Here is a 15,826-nt window from a genome sequence, read left to right as displayed (position 1 = left end):
TGATGGGGCTGAGTGACTGAGCAGCACTGGCCAGGATCCATCTCTGGCAAAAGAGCCAGAAAGCGGCCCCAGCTCCGGCCCCGGCAGCAGCAGATGCAGAACGTGCCCTGGCTGGGGTGTCAGGGTGGGGTGAGGGAGGCAAGGGCAGCACTGCCATGGCCCAGGCAGAGCTCTCTGACCCAGTCTGCACTCAGAGAAGGGACATGAGCTCTCAGCAAGTCAAAAGAAATGTGTGGATTTATGCCAGAGGAGCTAAGCCTTTGCATGTTAGTTACAAAACGTGTGTACACATTTTCAGCCTTATTCCCAGGGTTCCCAGAGCCAGGAGCGAGGAGCGTGCCCCACTGGGCCTTGCTGTGGTGAAGCAGGGGCAGGTGGTGGCGGAGGTGGGGGAGTTTGTGCTCCCAGGCCAGCACCCAGGGACTGGCTGCTCCCGTGGGGCCTATGCGGGAGAGACCTGGCTGGTGGAGACGGAGGAGGTCTCTGTCTTGCCAGCAGAGGTGTCCTCGTCACCCAGTGGGTTCTTGCCACAGCAGAGGGTTGTGATCATGCAGTTACGGAACTAGAGAGAGGGAAAGCTGGGGTGAGACACCTAGACACCATACAGCCCTAGCTGCAGAGCCACCTTTAAGCTCAGCAGAGCTGCTTGGAAGCCCCCAGTACTGTGGTGCAGGAGGAACGATGCCTATATGGAGTCTCCTGCCCCACTGCCTGCTCCCCACCCCATCTGCTGCCAGCCCTGCCTGCTCCCGTCCTGGCTCCTCCATCAACCCAGCACCTGCATTATTTCAGGTGGAATGGCCTTGCATTTGTGAGATTTATGCAACACCAAGGATGAGCTGCAGAGTCAGTTTCCCATGTGCCAGGAGTAGATCTCCTGGAAACAGTCCCCACTCCAGACCACTGGCACCTTGAGATGCTGTAACGCTCTGCCAGCTGTTATAAACACAAAAGAGGAGTTGCCTGGCACCCTGCCAGTTACCTGTTTGTTCATTACGATGTAGATCACGGGGTTGTAGATGGCCGAGCTCTTGGCAAAGAATGCCGGGATGGTCATGAAGATGGGCCCGAAGTCTGACCCCTGGTTGGTGAAGATGTAGAACGCGACGCTGGCGTAGGGGACCCAGCAGATCAGGAAGGAGATGACCATGATGATGACCATGCGAGTCACTTCTTTCTCTGCCTTCTGGGTGGTGGCAGACTCCTGCTGCTGGGCGGCAGCCTGTGGGCAGAAGGGGACGGAAATGCGATGGAGCCAGTGGGTGCTGCACCAGTAGGGACACAAGGTCAGGGCTCACGGTAGCCAAGCTGCACATCTGAAGTTTGGTATTTCACTCTTCATGGATGGATGGCATGGGGCCCTCATTGTCACCATTCTTGAGCCTGGTGTGGGCCCCTTCCCAGCACTGGGGACAGGGGTAGCCCTATTGGCCACTGCATCTGGTGGTACCCACCTCCTTGACAGTGCAAACCAGGTTCCCATAGCAGAAGAAAATGATCGATAGCGGGATCATGAAGTGAACCACAAACATGTAGATGACAAAAGATTCATTGTTGACCTCTGGCTTCAGAGTGTAGTAGTCGATCCCGCACGAGCATTGCATGCCCTCGGGGATGTACCTGCAAGGTGAGCCCAGCAGGTCAGCACCCAGCACAGGAGACCGGCTGGAAGCCACAGCTGAGCCACCAGCCAGGCTCCCACACCCCTGACACTGGGTCCAGTTCCCTCCTTACCTGGACCAGCCGAAAAGTGGGGGAGCTGCACAGGCCAAGGCCATGATCCAGGAGAAGGCAACACCCATGATGGCATGGTTCTCCCCAAAGCGGAAATTGCTCATGGGCTTGCAGACCACAACGTATCTTTCGATAGCCAGGACAACCAGTGACCAGAGAGCAATTTCACCTGCACCAGGGAGAGGGACAGAAAGGGACACAGGGACTTTGAGAAACAGGAAAAGAAAAACTCCCTGATAGCAGCATGAAGCTTCCTCAGACTGATGTTCCTGAGGACAACCCCGGCAGCAGCTTAATCTCCACTGAGGGTTTGGAAAGATAAACGAAGAACGGTCAAGGGCAGATGTGGTGGGACAGAGTGAGAAGACCCCTCCTCACTGTACTGCTGCCCCACAGGAACCACTTTGCTGCAGTGTTTTGAGATTCATGGCAGATCCCACCATCCATCCCAGATAGCACCCGCACCTGCAAGCCTGTGGTCACACTCCAGTATGCAGTGCCCATCATGCCAGGATTCCCCTCACTACCCACGGCTTCCCAGGAAACCTGTGCCACAAGGACCAAACCAGTAAAACTCTAGCTGTGGCTGAAGGCTGAGCCAAATGGAGGAGGAGGGCATTTTTAGACACCCAATTTCTGTTTAACATCGGTTTGGTTCCATACCATGCTGGCATGGGGAGGAGAGCCAGCTCTGCTTGCCTGTACTGCCATGCACCACACCAGAGCCAATGGCAGATTCAGCCCTGCAAAATGGGAGGAACAAAGTTGTCATTTCTCAAGTCAGAAAGTGAGCCAAGGAGATGTGCAAATTCAACAACTGCAGCATCTGGTGTTGGCTGCTTTTCATTGCTGCACTGTGGTTCTCAGGATACTGAGCAGGTGGCTCCTAAAATAAAGTTTTAAAAAATAGTGTCACTTGTCACTTTCTTCAGCTCCTACCTGGAAACATGGCAAATGGCCTCAGTCCACAACTGCAGCAGGTCAAGGACATTACAGGTACCATGTTTTTCCAAGATCATTTTAGCAGTTTTTGCTCCCACTCCTAAAATCTGGGGAAATTCCTGACAGAAGACATTTGAAAATCAGGAGAACTTACCGCCCAGTGTGGCAAAGAAGCCTTCGATGTAGCACCCTGTTACTCCAAAGACAAAGTACCCATTCATGGAGGTGTACATAGTGGTTGTGAAGCCTCCAAATACCATGAAGAGGTCGGCGACTGCCAGGTTCAGAAGGATGTAGTTGAGAGGTGTCCGGAGCTTCTTGTGCTGGATGGTGACGTAGAGCGTGAGGAAGTTGATGGGGAAGCCGAGCAGAATCAACATGAACATGTAGGCAGCCAGCGCTGAGAACTTCCAAGGCTCAGCCAGGTAATACTGGGGGTACTCAAAGGGGCTCCTCACCACCCCGGTCTTGTTGGACATGGGCACGTAGAAGTCTTGGCCTTCTGTCCCGTTCATGGCTGCAGTTCGTGAGGCGCTCTTTGCGCTTACTCTGGGAGTTCTTTAGTGCAAGGGGGAAATTGTCTCTGAAACTGAGCTCCTGCCACCTCTCAGCCTTCGCTGTCACCCCAAGGAGAACCAGTTACACTCTCCTCCACAGGGCACCTCTTATAAAGTGCCCCCACCAAGGTAAGCTCCAGGCACTGGTGTCAGCACGATTAGGGTTTAGAGAATTATTAATCATAATCATCCCAGGGTAATTAGCTTTCCTGGGAAGGTGTTAAGGTGACACCAGTTTCTGGCCAGCGCTGTCATTGTTGGAGACCGTGGCTCATGGTCAGATATAAAAAGAGGTAGTTCTGCACCGCATCATTCATTTGGAGAGGCTCAAACCAGGCAGCAGCTCCCTTGCACAGCCTCACTCTTCCTTTCCCTTCCCCACTAACAGGAGGGACATGTGTGGTTCAAACCTCAGGACTGTGGGTTTGGGGGCCAGGTTGGGCAGGCGTGGCGTGGTCCCTCAGTGGCAGAGGAGTGTCCCAGCCCCATTCTCACCAGGGGAATGTGGATCTGTGAGACCAGCCAGTCCCCACTGGAGAGCCCTCTCCACATATTGCCAGTCCCTGTGGGAGGCTGCAGAAGGCAGCATGACCAAACCTTCTTCCACATGCTCCAGCCACCTCTCTACTCAGGATTTGGCTGTGGAGGTTTGACCACCACCGTGAAACACTCAGCCCACTGGCAGGTTACCAATTGTGCCATCTCTTTTATGTCTTTGTATCTGATTTGGGTCATGCCACCTGCATTGGTAACACCCAGTAAATAACCTAGTCCATCTGTCCTGGATGGGAATCATTCTGCCATGGTGCTGAGAGGCTGCTGGACCAGGGCACTGATGGGGGCGTTCAGAGCTGAAGCCAGCACTCAGCTTCATATGGTGGTTGACAGACAACCTCAGTCTCCTCAAACCTTGCATAATCAAACTCCACAGGGCTGTTGCTGGAGCCTTCTGTGCCCTCTGTCTCTCTGACTCACCACTCTATGCACTCAGTTTTGCTTGAAACATTCCTTGTGCCAACCAGCAGCTGAGTTACACGTTATCTTAATTTTTCAGAGGCAGTGGGACAAAATGTACAGGAGGTGAGCGCAGAGACTTTGCTTTGCCCCTTTGCAGATGACAGAGGCTGTAATGGAGCTGAGCACAGCCAGGAGCAGGTGAACGCCAGAGCCTCATCCAGTGCAGGAGGACATCCCAGAGCTGCTCGAGCTCACAGGTGCAAGGTGGGCAGAAGTTCATGTCCTCTGTGCCTTAATAAACTTCCTCCAGTCCTGGCCTAGTTTTCACCAATGTTCCTTGTAGGTTAGCTTAGCAATAAGTTTAATGGAAAAAAGCACTGTGTTCTCCCTGGAGCAGAGTCCAAGCTGGGAAACCTGCCCTCTGAGTGGGGAAGGTGGAAGGAGCTGAAGTGCCAGCACCACAGACTGGGGCAGACCTTGCTGGCAGCCCAATGCAGGCCACATTCTCTGGACAGTCCCAAAGGCCTTCCTTCACCTTAACAGCAGGTCCACACACACTGTTCACCCTAAGTGCCTCTCAATTAATTTCTCACACTTGTTGCCAAGGCCAGAGTAGTGCCACTTTCTAACTGCAAGTGCAGCTCTTTACACTTGTACCTGGCCATGCAGGGATTAAAGGTTTATTTCCTAAAACACTTTAAGCTGATGCAGTAAGTCACTGCTGAGGCAGCAGCTGCTGTGCACAGCTTAGGGCTGCCGTGCGTCACTGCGGGATGCAGCAGTGGGACAAACAGGCACTGAGAGACAGGAACAGGGCAAATTGCTCACAACAGCTTCCAACCAAAGTGCTGTGGTGGGACCTCTTGTACCTGCAGGGACTCCTCAGCATGGAGCTGGTGGGCTCCATGGCACAGGGCAGCCTGGACTAGAACAGCTCCATCATGTATGAGACATGCAGAGTGTTTCTGCCCAGAAAAGCCCAAAACGCTTTTCAAAGCTAGGCTACATTCACAGAGTTTAAAAAAAGCATTGGTCCATTTTGTCTTGGTCCATTTTGTCTTTGTGCCTTTCTCTCAAGTTTTATAATTTTTCATTCCCACTGGCACTGCACAGCCAGCTCAATTCCAGAAGGAGCTGAATTCCACCCTGGCTCCCATCTCAAACAGCATTGTTTATCCATGTCAATAGCAGAGTCTTCACTGCAAACAGTGACAGCTGAGTCAGAAAGCAGACGAGCTGTAATTAGAACAGAATGTTTTTAAAGTGGTAAATCAAGCAAACTTGGTCAGGAAGCACCGAGGGACTCGGAAAGCCGGCAATGATTGCAGGGTCTCCTTTTCCAGAGGAACTGGCGCAGACAGACATCCCGTTTCACGTGCAAAGTGCTCCCGTGGGAGCTGCCCTGCCAGCACCAAGCACCTCAGCCAGTTGCTCATGGCCTTTCCCACTGAGGGTAAAGGCAGGCTGGAGCAGACAGGCTGCCATCACAACAGAGCTCAACACGGCCACAGCTGCTGCTGCTTCCAGTCGAGAGCAGCACCACTTCCCAGCCGAGCTGCTCACCCACGTGCATCTTCCTGCTGCTGGGAACGAGCCTGTGGCCATGGGCACCGTGGTCCCCTGCCTGGGGGTACACTGCTGTCACTGGCACAGGGTTTGCTTCCCCCACAGCAGCCTGGGTGCTGTGTGCTGCTGGCTGAAGTGGGAACACACTGGTGCTGCAGCGGGGCTGAGCATTCTCCCTGCTCTGCCCCTCAGCAATGGGAACAGAGGGACACACCTGGGACAGCTGGCCAAAGGGCTGTGCCACTCCAGATGATGTTGTGCTCCAAAATAAAAGCTCAGGGAAAGGGAGAAGAAGGGAGGATGTTGTATTTGTGGTTTGTGCTTGCCTTCCCAAGTGAGTTACTCATGCTGAGCCCTGCTCTCCAGGAAGCAGGGAATAAATTCCTTCTTGCTTCGCTTTACTTTCAAGCAGAGCTCTGCTTCAGCTACTAAGCTGTCTTTATCTCAACACAGGAGTTTCTTGGCTTTTGCTCTCCTTTCTCCTGGCCAGACCTGTAGGGAGAGCCAATGTAGGGGCTCAGGTACTGCCTGGGACTGATGCCCCCCAGGTCTTGTGCCTCCAGATGAGGCAGAGAGCAGCAGCAGGTCTGTCCCCTCCCACTACACACAGAGCTCAGCTCAGGACTGACACCACGCTGGGGACACCGTGCTCAGCAGCACTCCTTGGCACAGCCCTCTGTGGCAGCAGCACAGAGCTCAGGTGTGCACAGCCTGACATGCTGCTCTTCAAAGGGTGAATTCCACACAGACTCAGCACCTACCTCAGGGGGGCTGTCAGATGCCCCCAGTGCCAAGAGTAGTGGAACTCTTCAGATTGTATTTGAAGGGTTCTAAATGCTGCTCTTGCCTAAATGGAATAGAAAGGAATAGGAAATTCAAGATCAGAAGCACAAGTATTATAGCAAATTTTGAGACAATAAATAGTGAAAAATAGTCCCATTTATTTGAAGATCTGTCAACTGGTGTGTGTTAAGGAGCACAATCTGGAGTAAAAACCAATTACTTAAAGGTTGAACTTGATCCTAGAAATGTTCCTGTAAAATTCTGTGGCACTTGCTGCTTGTCTGGAAAATGCAGAGCACATTCACAAAACCCAGACATTTTCATTTTAAAAAATAGTTACGATTCTTCCACTCTTACATACAAAATGAGACAAGATGACGTAACAAAGTTATTAGGAAAGCTCTACAGATCTAAGAAGTGTTTTGCCAAGCCAACAGGGGAGTCTGATGTTGAGGTAAAAGGCTGGTTTTCTTCATTGGTTTGACTCATCTATTCTCCGCCGACAGAATGGACAACAATTATGCTGCAGTATGAGGAGCTCATAGTCTTCTGTGTGAAACATCTGTTAATTAAGAACATATTTAAAACAAGTTAGCCTGTACCCTGCTCAAGAAAATGCAAACTGAGCTCAATGGCTGCTCAGTATCACAGATATTCTGTGATCACACAGAACGGATCACAGAGAATTGGTCCTACAGCCTGGAACAGAGCAGCAAGCACTTCCCAGACCTCTGCCAGTGCTGCTGAGAAGGCACAAACCCATTAACTCATTTTGCAAAAGGGTGGACAATTAGGCAGTTGTGTAAGAAAACATGACTGAATTCCAGCATTTTAAAAAGTCATTTCTGAGCGAGGCAGGAGCAGGACTGAACCACAAGTAATGGTCACTGACTGGTTTTCCTTGCTAGACCAGGCTGCAAGTCAAAGAGACAGAGCAAAAGGAAATAAATCCAAATCAGCTTCTGTTGGTCAGCCAAGGTTTGCTCAAGAGGCTCTGATTTGCTCTCAGGGCAACTTCTCAAATTCAGCTATGGCCAAGTCTCCCAAGGCAGCTGCTCTTCTGTCTCTCACACAGCTCAGAGCTGGGGTTTCACTGCTCTGCCTCACGCAGGAATTTGCTGAGTACATTTTAGAGTATGAGGTTTCTATGATTAGCAGAGTTTCACCCATCAGGTTTGGTCAGGGCTTTTTGTTTATTCTGACAGGTGTGGATGGATGGAGCAGTACCTGGAAGCAGGATGGACACATGGTGATGGAGGCGTCGGGCAGCAGGGAGCGGTAGTACTGCCAGCGCAGCGGCCGCGGCCAGCGCTTGATCAGCACGTCCCTGCGGCTCATGGAGCGCAGCACGGCACGGCTCACCACCACCGGCACAAACTCCGAGCCTCCCTGCTGCACATGCACAAACAAGCGCTGTTAACAAGCCCTTGGAGCATTTCTAAGTTGTAAGAAGCAAAGTAAAATTCAGTAGAAGAAGCTAATGCAGAACTGGCCCAAGCCTTGTCCCACCGAACTCCCTGTCAGTTCTATCCAAACCTTCAGCATCCAGCCACATCTGTTTCCAGTGAGCTTCCCTTATCTCTTTAACACAATTCCTTGCAAGTAACAGCCATGCTCACAGTCTCTATGAAACCCTCCCAGTAAGGCCTGCTCTATAGGTGTGTTGCTGCTGTACCAGTGCATGGTGAGCAAACCAAATTCTAGGAGCGTTTGGTTTAAAATATTTGTTGTTTTGTAGGGTTTGTGTTTGTTTGTTGTTTGGGGGGTTTTTGTGGGGGTTTTGCTGTTTAGTTTGTTTGTTTTGAGGGGTCTTGTTTGTGTTCTTAAGGGAGGAGTTAACTGGTTAGTCCATTTCCCTCTCAAGTGCCATCCCTCTTCCCAGTTCCCTGCTCTGCAGCTCTCTTTGTACCACATACACACCAGAAAAGCAGCTTTGTAAAGTAAAATTTTCTATTAATTTTTGTTGGTAGACACATGTACAGTTCTTACCTCAAAGCTCAGTTTTGCTGTAAAGGGATCATCATCTTCAGTTATATCTGTATTGTCATCAAGCTTCAGACTCTGAGTATCTGAATGCATGTCTTAAGGAAGGACAAGAATTCATGTAAAACTGGCTCTGCTTACCATAGGCAGCACCAACAGAATCAGCATGAGAGCACCCCAGCAGGATCAGTGCCCTTGCTGCTTCAGAGTATCTCAAACTGTGACAGTGCCCAGGTCATTCTACAAAAAGTACCAAGAAGGCCTTGCTGGGATTTCCAGTGCCTGGGGAAGTTTATCACTGCGGCTGCTGTAGAACAGCCAGAAGAGACTGACCACAGCCAGGCATGACATCAGCTCTTACCCTTCCACAGATGACAGAGCAAAGAAAGCAATCTATTGAAGTTACATTTTTGGGCAGCTTTAGTCAGAGTTTGTGTGTTCTTGTGCAGTACTCTACATCTCATGTTCTATAATCCCCCCAGCAACTGGGAGCTCTGGATGCCAAAGCATTCCAAACCAGATCTCAACAGGAACAGTTGTGAAGTGCTACTTCCCCTGGCTGAGAGAAAGCAGCCTCTAAAGGAAGCTGTTACTGGAAGCAACACACTCCAGATTCCCCCCATCCTTGTCAGAAAGCACTTCACACAGAATAGGTACAGCATGGCATTTCACTGTTAAAAATAAACATTGAACAGGATTATAACTAAACTGTCCTGATGGAAAAGCATCTTAACAATATTAGGTTTAGCTAAACCATATTTTGGTTGTTATACCATATATACTATAACACGACAAAGAAACAAGATGCAATTGTACTTACATAAGTCATATGACAAAAAGAAAGGTTTAAATCTAGGGGGAAAAATAAACTCAAAATCGTTTCGTTTTTCCCTAAGAAAACTAAACCAATTCTAATCAAAAGGATACGGTCACTCATCATCTCTTGCCATTTATTCTCTCTTTTATTCACTCTTGGAGCTTCAAGATCAATGAGAGCTACAGCTTCTTCATCTGTGATGCCATCTTCCAGATAGAACTCAACCAGATGCAGCACCTCTAAAAGTTGGGAAAGGCAGGAAGTGTTTGACCTGCAGGAGCTCAGGGAATGCCTCATGGCAGATACTGTGCTCCTTCACACCTGTGGTGCTCTGCCCACCTTCTCCCATGAAACAAATTAACTACAATAAAATTACAGCAAACCAAACCCCCTGAATTTCTGAAAGGATTGTGTTTACCTTCACAGAACACTGGATGCATTTCAGTGTCTGGCCATAAAACAAGGCTCTGCAGTGAGAGCCAACAACCCCCACTTAGTGCAATTTAACAACAGTAAAGGAACATTTATTTGGCCAAACAACATTGCAGGGTGAAGAAATTAAGCACCAACCTACTCTGTTAACGTTTATCTACTTGCAAAGCATGAGCAAACCCGATGTCCCAACGCACCGTAGGAGGAGGCCGAGAAGACGAAAGGCTGCCTGCAGTTAATGCAGACATTGCCCAGGTTATTCAGCAAAGGGTTGTTGGTGGAGCACCTGTAACACAGGGGCACGAGCTCCTGAAAAGACAGGTTGAGAGCATGGTAATCACAGACCTGCACTCTTTGTTTTCAATTAAATATGGGCCCCTTCGGCTGACAGCACCGACACAACACCAGCACCAGTCTGCAGAAGCACTGCTGTGAAATCAGATCCTTCAACATCTGAAAATGTTTCCCTTTTTAACAAACCAGCAAGTTCTCCCATTAAAAATAGCTGTCTTCACCATTTTAACAATTAAATTTTCACCTTGCCTTTGCAGTAAGAGAAGCAGAATTCTGCATCAAATACACAGGGACAAAAAGAAGCTGAAGAGAAGTTTACTGAAGCAAAGTTTTTTGCTCTAAGATTTGGTCAAATTTAGGTTCCCCAATTAATTCCTCTCTTTTCAAGAGCAGAGTTATTTTAGGCAGTTCTTAAAGGGTGTGTTTCTATTATTTCAGGAGGCCAGGTGCATGTTCACTGGTACAATGCAATTTATTTTTAGTGAGTACTCCCTGAGACATGGCTTTATAGAACACTGCAGAAAGCCAGACTTCAGTGAAAGAAGAAAAGGTGTTAAAATAAGATTTACGGAAGGAAGGTCACTGAAGGGATGGAGGGAGGAGGGAAAGAGTGCTCAGAGTGGGACAAATGAAAGTGACCTCCAGCTGGAGAGAGAAACAAAGACTGTGGAACAATAATAGCACGTGAACTGGGGAGAAAAGGGCTTGGAAGAATTAATCGGCAGCGAGGAAGGTGACTGCAAGAGAGGAGAGAGAGGATGGAAGCTGCCCACAAAGAGAGGGCTGATTTTAATTTGCTCTCAGGAGCAGAAGGAAGTCTGACTTGAAGAATAACAATAAAAGGACTGTGTTTCCAGCAGAAACATAATTATATCACAGAGCCATGAATAATGTATTTCAGATTGTTTTGTGCACACAGGATCTCATATTCTAGGATTAGGCCACATATTAATGATTAACATGAAACACATTACAGCTTACTTCACTGTCATGGAATGGCTTGGATCGGATTGTCAGGCTGCCCAGCTCCACGGATTTCTGGAACCTGTCTGGGATCTGCAGTCCATGCAGCTTGTCATAGGCATGACGAGCCAATTTATATGCACCAAGAGCTTTACTCTGCTTTGCCAGGGCCAATAATGTATTGCTATAATTTAATTAAGGAATAAAAATACATACAACATTTAGCAAAAAACACAATATTCTGTCCAATCATGGAAGTTGTGCAATGAAGCATATCCAGCTCTGGGACTTCAAACAGGCTTTAACCAGAGAAATCTATTTACAGAACTTCATTTACAAACATGTGTGAAAGGACTATCAAAACATCCGTGGGCAATTATTAGCAAGGTAAGGAACGACCTTGTAAGGACTGACCCTACATAAATGCTGCTATGGTTAAATATTCTGACTCCATTTACAACATTTCAGTAATTTTGGAGTGTGTGCATTTTCCCCCAGCCAATAAAAAAAACCCAAAATCCAAAAATTTTTTACAGCATAAGTAACCCAGTGACACTGAGTAAATACACCTGATGTGATTTGAAAGAGTGTGCCCCATGTAGTAGCCAGGTGCTGTCCTTCCCTTTCACCAGAGTGAAACAGAAACTGCTGTTTACACCTACTGACCACAAGGCTTGTTATCAAAGACTTCATGAAAGGTTGTATGTAAGTGAGGAAGTTATGAAAAAGAAAGCTAACGTCCCATCCAAAGCCAGAAATGAAGTGAAACCAAGACAAGGCCTCCCTAGGGCATCCAGTGACCTTCTGGCATCTCTTCCAGAAAGGTGCATTTCACTGGGCTCACACAGCCCATTTAGGAAATGCTCCCCAGAGCTCACTAGGCACTAACAAAGCCATGCAGATGTTGGCTTGACAGGCCACACCAGCCTCGTGGAAAGCAAAAGCTCCTGGGTTCCCCCACTTCTGTCTCAGGTCAGTCTCCCTGCACCAATACCATCAAGATTCAGAACCAACAGTTGCAGTGTGTGGTGTCCTAGAACTTGCCCCTGTGACACAGGTGACACATCAGACCAGGCAGGTGTTCCAGGTGGCCTTACAGAGTTACATGTTAGTTGATTTGCATGGCTCTCCAAAACTGTAACAAATAAACTAGTGCAGCTCAGCACACAATAGTTTGAAGATGCTGATTATTCCTAAGGGACAAAAGTCAGTTCCCATTAAAAATAACTAACAGCTGACACTGAAGATTCCCTGCAGGACATCCCTGCCTTGGACCAACAGCAGTTATTCCTTTCATGTATCACATGATAACTTCTAGATTTTTTTACTGTACTGGAAGGATACACTTTTGAGATCCCCAAAGGAGTCTCCTTTGTTAAGCTGTGAAGCAGAAATCTGGAAATATTGAAGAGTGTTTCAGGCAAGTGGAAGCTGAAAGGCTCCTCCTGTGGTATAAAAAACATAGACACACTTTTCTAAGCAGGAAAACCAACAACTTACATCCGTAAGCAACACAGCACAAGGCATCTCTAGTACTGTGTTTCTTTCATCCATTGAGAAAAGAGGTGTTGACAGAACATAATGAGTGGTTTTTGCATGTCTTTATCACCAATATCATACTTGATACACACAGAAGAGAGACAGAGAGATCAGTGTGCCTAAGACAGAACCTTTAACAGGTTATTTAGAAATGAGGGCAGTCTGCACAGCCACAGTGCAGAGTCTCTAGCGCTGTGAGATCTGCAGTAGTCAGCAGAGTAGACAGCAAAGACTCCACAGCACAGAGTCTTCTTTTGGGCAGGGGCACAGAGAAAAGGCTCTCAATGTTTTACAACAGATACTTGCACCAACAAGGATGGCAACACAACTCTAATTGCTGGAATTAGTAGGAGCTCCTCACTCGTGACTGCTCATCAGTGACACACGTAGCACCCTGTGCAAATCCCTAAGCCAGCATGCCTTCTTCTGTTCATCCCTGTTTTCCAGTGACTAAGGAAAAACTGCCCCTGGCCTGTGCAGGAGCACAGGCTCAGGTACCACGGCACCAAACCAAGGCAACCAGCAAAAAGGGCCATGGGCAGGAGGGAGGTCAGGCACTGGCACAGCCCTGCCCCACCTGCAGCCCTAAGGAGCTGAGCAAGTTCTTGTACAAGACAGCTGAAGACTGTCTAATAAAATGAAATAAAGTTAAATAAATAAAGTTACTATACAGTATCACTGATGTACATTCAATAATTTCCTGAAAAGGCCTAGTTATTTCTGGACTCCCTAAGGAGAAAACCTCAGGAAGCATAAATACACAATTCTAAAGTGGGTATCTTACAGTGTATCTTTGAATAAAGTGATAGACATGGTAAACTTCTGCCAAATGCTGGAAGTGATGAAACTTCTTCAACATTTCAGTCTGCTGTCCTTGGTTCTCTGTGGGAGGCAAAGGCATTGGTGTCAGTCTCAAAGAGCAGGCTGTGAGACCCAGCTGGAAGAAAACAGCCTGTTATGATTTTAGCACCAGCACTGCCCGAGGAGGTGTGCACCAGGTCGTGTATGGTCCCTCTACCCATGCAAGCCATGTGTTTGCAGAGTTGCTACTCTTCTGAGCAAACCTCTGGCCTGAAGCAAGCATGGCAAAACACAGAACAGATGAGGCAAGGGTTTGACACAGCCAGAGGCTACAGCTGAGCTACAGGGGGAAAGCAGCACATGTGCATCCCTGGAAACCTCTTCCAGAATGCCAGAGTTCACAAATACAATTAGTCTTTAAAACTTTCACAAATACCAAATACACTACTAAGCTGTTTGGAAAAATGTGCATCTCAAACACCTGAGGGGTGACAGATGAGCTGAATGAAAACCAAAGGGACTTAGAGCACCCGGCAAAAGGCAGTATTCCAAATCTTCTGTATTCATTATCACTAAACTACACCTATTAACTATTAACACCTCTCTCCCAGTGACATACACTTGGGAAACAAGATGACAGCTAGCAATCAATTGTTTTTACCTGTTGGCAGAAATAATTTGTAACCTCCCTAACCTATATTCAGACACTTGAGGTAACTTACTCTCCAGTATATTTTATTTACTTGCACATTAACCCTCCAGACAATAGGTGTGGTGGGAAGGTACAGGAGGATACACGGTCCCAGGAGGCAGGGTTTTCATCCCAGCCAGACTTCAGAAGGAGTCTTATGACTGCTGATGTTGCTGGTTTGTTTATTTGTTTTAAATTAGCACATGGGAAAAACAGGGTACTACAAAAATAGTACAAGCCCGAGATATGCACGGCAGAAAAAACCCAAACCAAGCCAGGCAGCAGTGAAGCAGCTGCAGCAGTGCTATCACAATGCAGGAGCTGTTTGTCTACGTGCACAATAAGGTAACAAACACAGGCTTCCTTTCGGTGACTCACCTTGGGCTATGTCTAAGCACTGCATGGAAAGCATCCAGTAATAATAGGCTGCGTCGTTAAATCGGCTTTCCAGCACGGCGTTGTGTGTTAACTGCTCCAGCACCTGCACAGCCTCTCTCTGCCTGCCAGCCTTGTGAAATGCTACAGAGCCCAAAACAAAGGGGAGTTTACACTGTGATTACATCAATTAACGGAAATTAATGTTTTTGAATTGAGAGCAGGCTATTCAGCTCATATCAAACACTGTCCAGGGCAGGATAAAAGGGATTATACACCGGTATTTTCCTCCTTGAAAGCAGTGACACTAATGGAACATGAGAAGAACCTGTAGGCATTTTGAAGCTCTTACACTGTCTCAGCAGCTCTTGAGCTCAAGGAGTATGTGTAATACTGGTTGCTGGGTTTTTTTTAAATAGAAAAGAGAGAAGATGCTGTGATGATTAGATCTCTGTACAAACAGTGACCTCCAAACACTGAAAATCACAACTTCACTCAAAACTACAATAAATTGTCTGAAGTCAGTGCTCTGGTGTGTATGAATACTTTGAAAGTACTGTGCTGAATACTTTACAGCTACTACACCCTTCTGTCATTTACTAACAGCAGCACCTTTTGTAATGTACCAGGTAACACTGTGAAGTCTCACTTGGCAAACATGCATTTGGCCAATGCAGTCTCCATATGAAGGAACAGGGCTGAGGGGGAACCAAGCCCAAAAAGCCCAACCCCACAGCACTGCTGCCCCCTGAGTGAAGCCAGCCCAGCTTGAACCAGACCTCACATTCTGTTCTGAGACCAGAACAGTGCCATGAGGACCTCCAGCTCCTCTAGGTCTGGGCAGCTACACCTGCTGAGCCTCAGCAGCACAGAGCTTTGTGGAGCAAATGGGGCCTCTAACCTGCATTCAAGAGAGGGCAAACTCCCACCTGCCCCAAAGCAGCTTCTCCAACACTCACTGCCAAACTCGTCTGCTGTGGAGGCAGATCAGGCCCAGCTCCTTCCCTGCCTGGGCCCTTCCAAGCCAAGCAGTTCAGGACCCCAGCTGGCTCAGGAACAGCAGGTGCACCTGGAACTGCACCTGAGCCCAGGCACTGCACAGAGCTCCCTCCAACAGCTCCTTGTCTCTCCAATGGTCTGTGGGCTGAATTTTGAAGCCTTTCCACAGGATCGAAAGTTGACACTTCTGTTCAATGTAATCTTCTAAGCCAAACAAACCCCACAAAAACCTTAAAGAAACTGGAAAACTTGACTTGCACAAATCCAGTATTACCTAAATAGAAGGGGAAATTACATTTTTCATGTAATAAGAGGGCTTTTTCACGTTTATAAGAGGGCTGCCATATTCTGAATTTTTGTGGGATAAAAATCTTACAACAGTCAAGATTATAT

At 48.0% G+C, this 15,826-nt stretch overlaps 2 protein-coding genes across 4 annotated transcripts in view; both read right to left on the bottom strand.

Annotated features, from left to right (window-relative positions):
- Nucleotides 1-241: 241 nt before the first annotated feature.
- On the bottom strand, nucleotides 242-5,807 carry RHO (rhodopsin). The gene is made up of 5 exons (XM_058844698.1): nucleotides 2,831-5,807; nucleotides 1,735-1,903; nucleotides 1,455-1,620; nucleotides 983-1,222; nucleotides 242-562 (listed from the first exon to the last, which is right to left on the bottom strand). The coding sequence occupies exons 1-5, from the start codon at nucleotides 3,189-3,191 to the stop codon at nucleotides 443-445; spliced, it is 1,056 nt and encodes a 351-aa protein (XP_058700681.1). The 5' UTR covers nucleotides 3,192-5,807; the 3' UTR covers nucleotides 242-442.
- An 870-nt stretch (nucleotides 5,808-6,677) lies between these two features.
- The window catches only part of IFT122 (intraflagellar transport 122), a 30,182-nt gene continuing 21,033 nt past the window's right edge, over nucleotides 6,678-15,826 (bottom strand). Inside the window, exons 21-29 of one of the 3 annotated variants that reach the window (XM_058845321.1) lie at nucleotides 14,438-14,578; nucleotides 13,352-13,449; nucleotides 12,373-12,473; nucleotides 11,047-11,212; nucleotides 9,969-10,080; nucleotides 9,450-9,578; nucleotides 8,529-8,608; nucleotides 7,767-7,931; nucleotides 6,678-7,101 (exon numbers count right to left, since the gene is read on the bottom strand). In XM_058845321.1, coding sequence (XP_058701304.1) covers nucleotides 7,012-7,101; nucleotides 7,767-7,931; nucleotides 8,529-8,608; nucleotides 9,450-9,578; nucleotides 9,969-10,080; nucleotides 11,047-11,212; nucleotides 12,373-12,473; nucleotides 13,352-13,449; nucleotides 14,438-14,578 — 1,082 coding nt within the window. In that variant the 3' untranslated portion in view covers nucleotides 6,678-7,011. The remainder of the gene's footprint in view (nucleotides 7,102-7,766; nucleotides 7,932-8,528; nucleotides 8,609-9,449; nucleotides 9,579-9,968; nucleotides 10,081-11,046; nucleotides 11,213-12,372; nucleotides 12,474-13,351; nucleotides 13,450-14,437; nucleotides 14,579-15,826) is intronic. The other 2 variants (XM_058845322.1, XM_058845323.1) reach the window with 2 other exon arrangements.

The sequence above is a fragment of the Poecile atricapillus genome, chromosome 9, assembly GCF_030490865.1.
Source record: "Poecile atricapillus isolate bPoeAtr1 chromosome 9, bPoeAtr1.hap1, whole genome shotgun sequence".
Lineage (NCBI taxonomy): Eukaryota > Metazoa > Chordata > Aves > Passeriformes > Paridae > Poecile > Poecile atricapillus.
Note: the sequence above shows the minus strand (reverse complement) of the source record. Positions and strands in the feature narration are given on the sequence as shown.

Bases quoted from the DNA above. Each gene is read 5' to 3' on its own strand.
- RHO (XM_058844698.1), bottom strand. From the start codon at position 3,191: ATGAACGGGACAGAAGGCCAAGACTTCTACGTGCCCATGTCCAACAAG. The intron at 1,904-2,830 runs GTAAGTTCTCCT...TCCCTGGTGCAG, and splicing joins CTTCTTTGCCACACTGGGCG to GTGAAATTGCTCTCTGGTCA. The intron at 1,621-1,734 runs GTAAGGAGGGAA...CTCACCTTGCAG, and splicing joins CCACTTTTCGGCTGGTCCAG to GTACATCCCCGAGGGCATGC.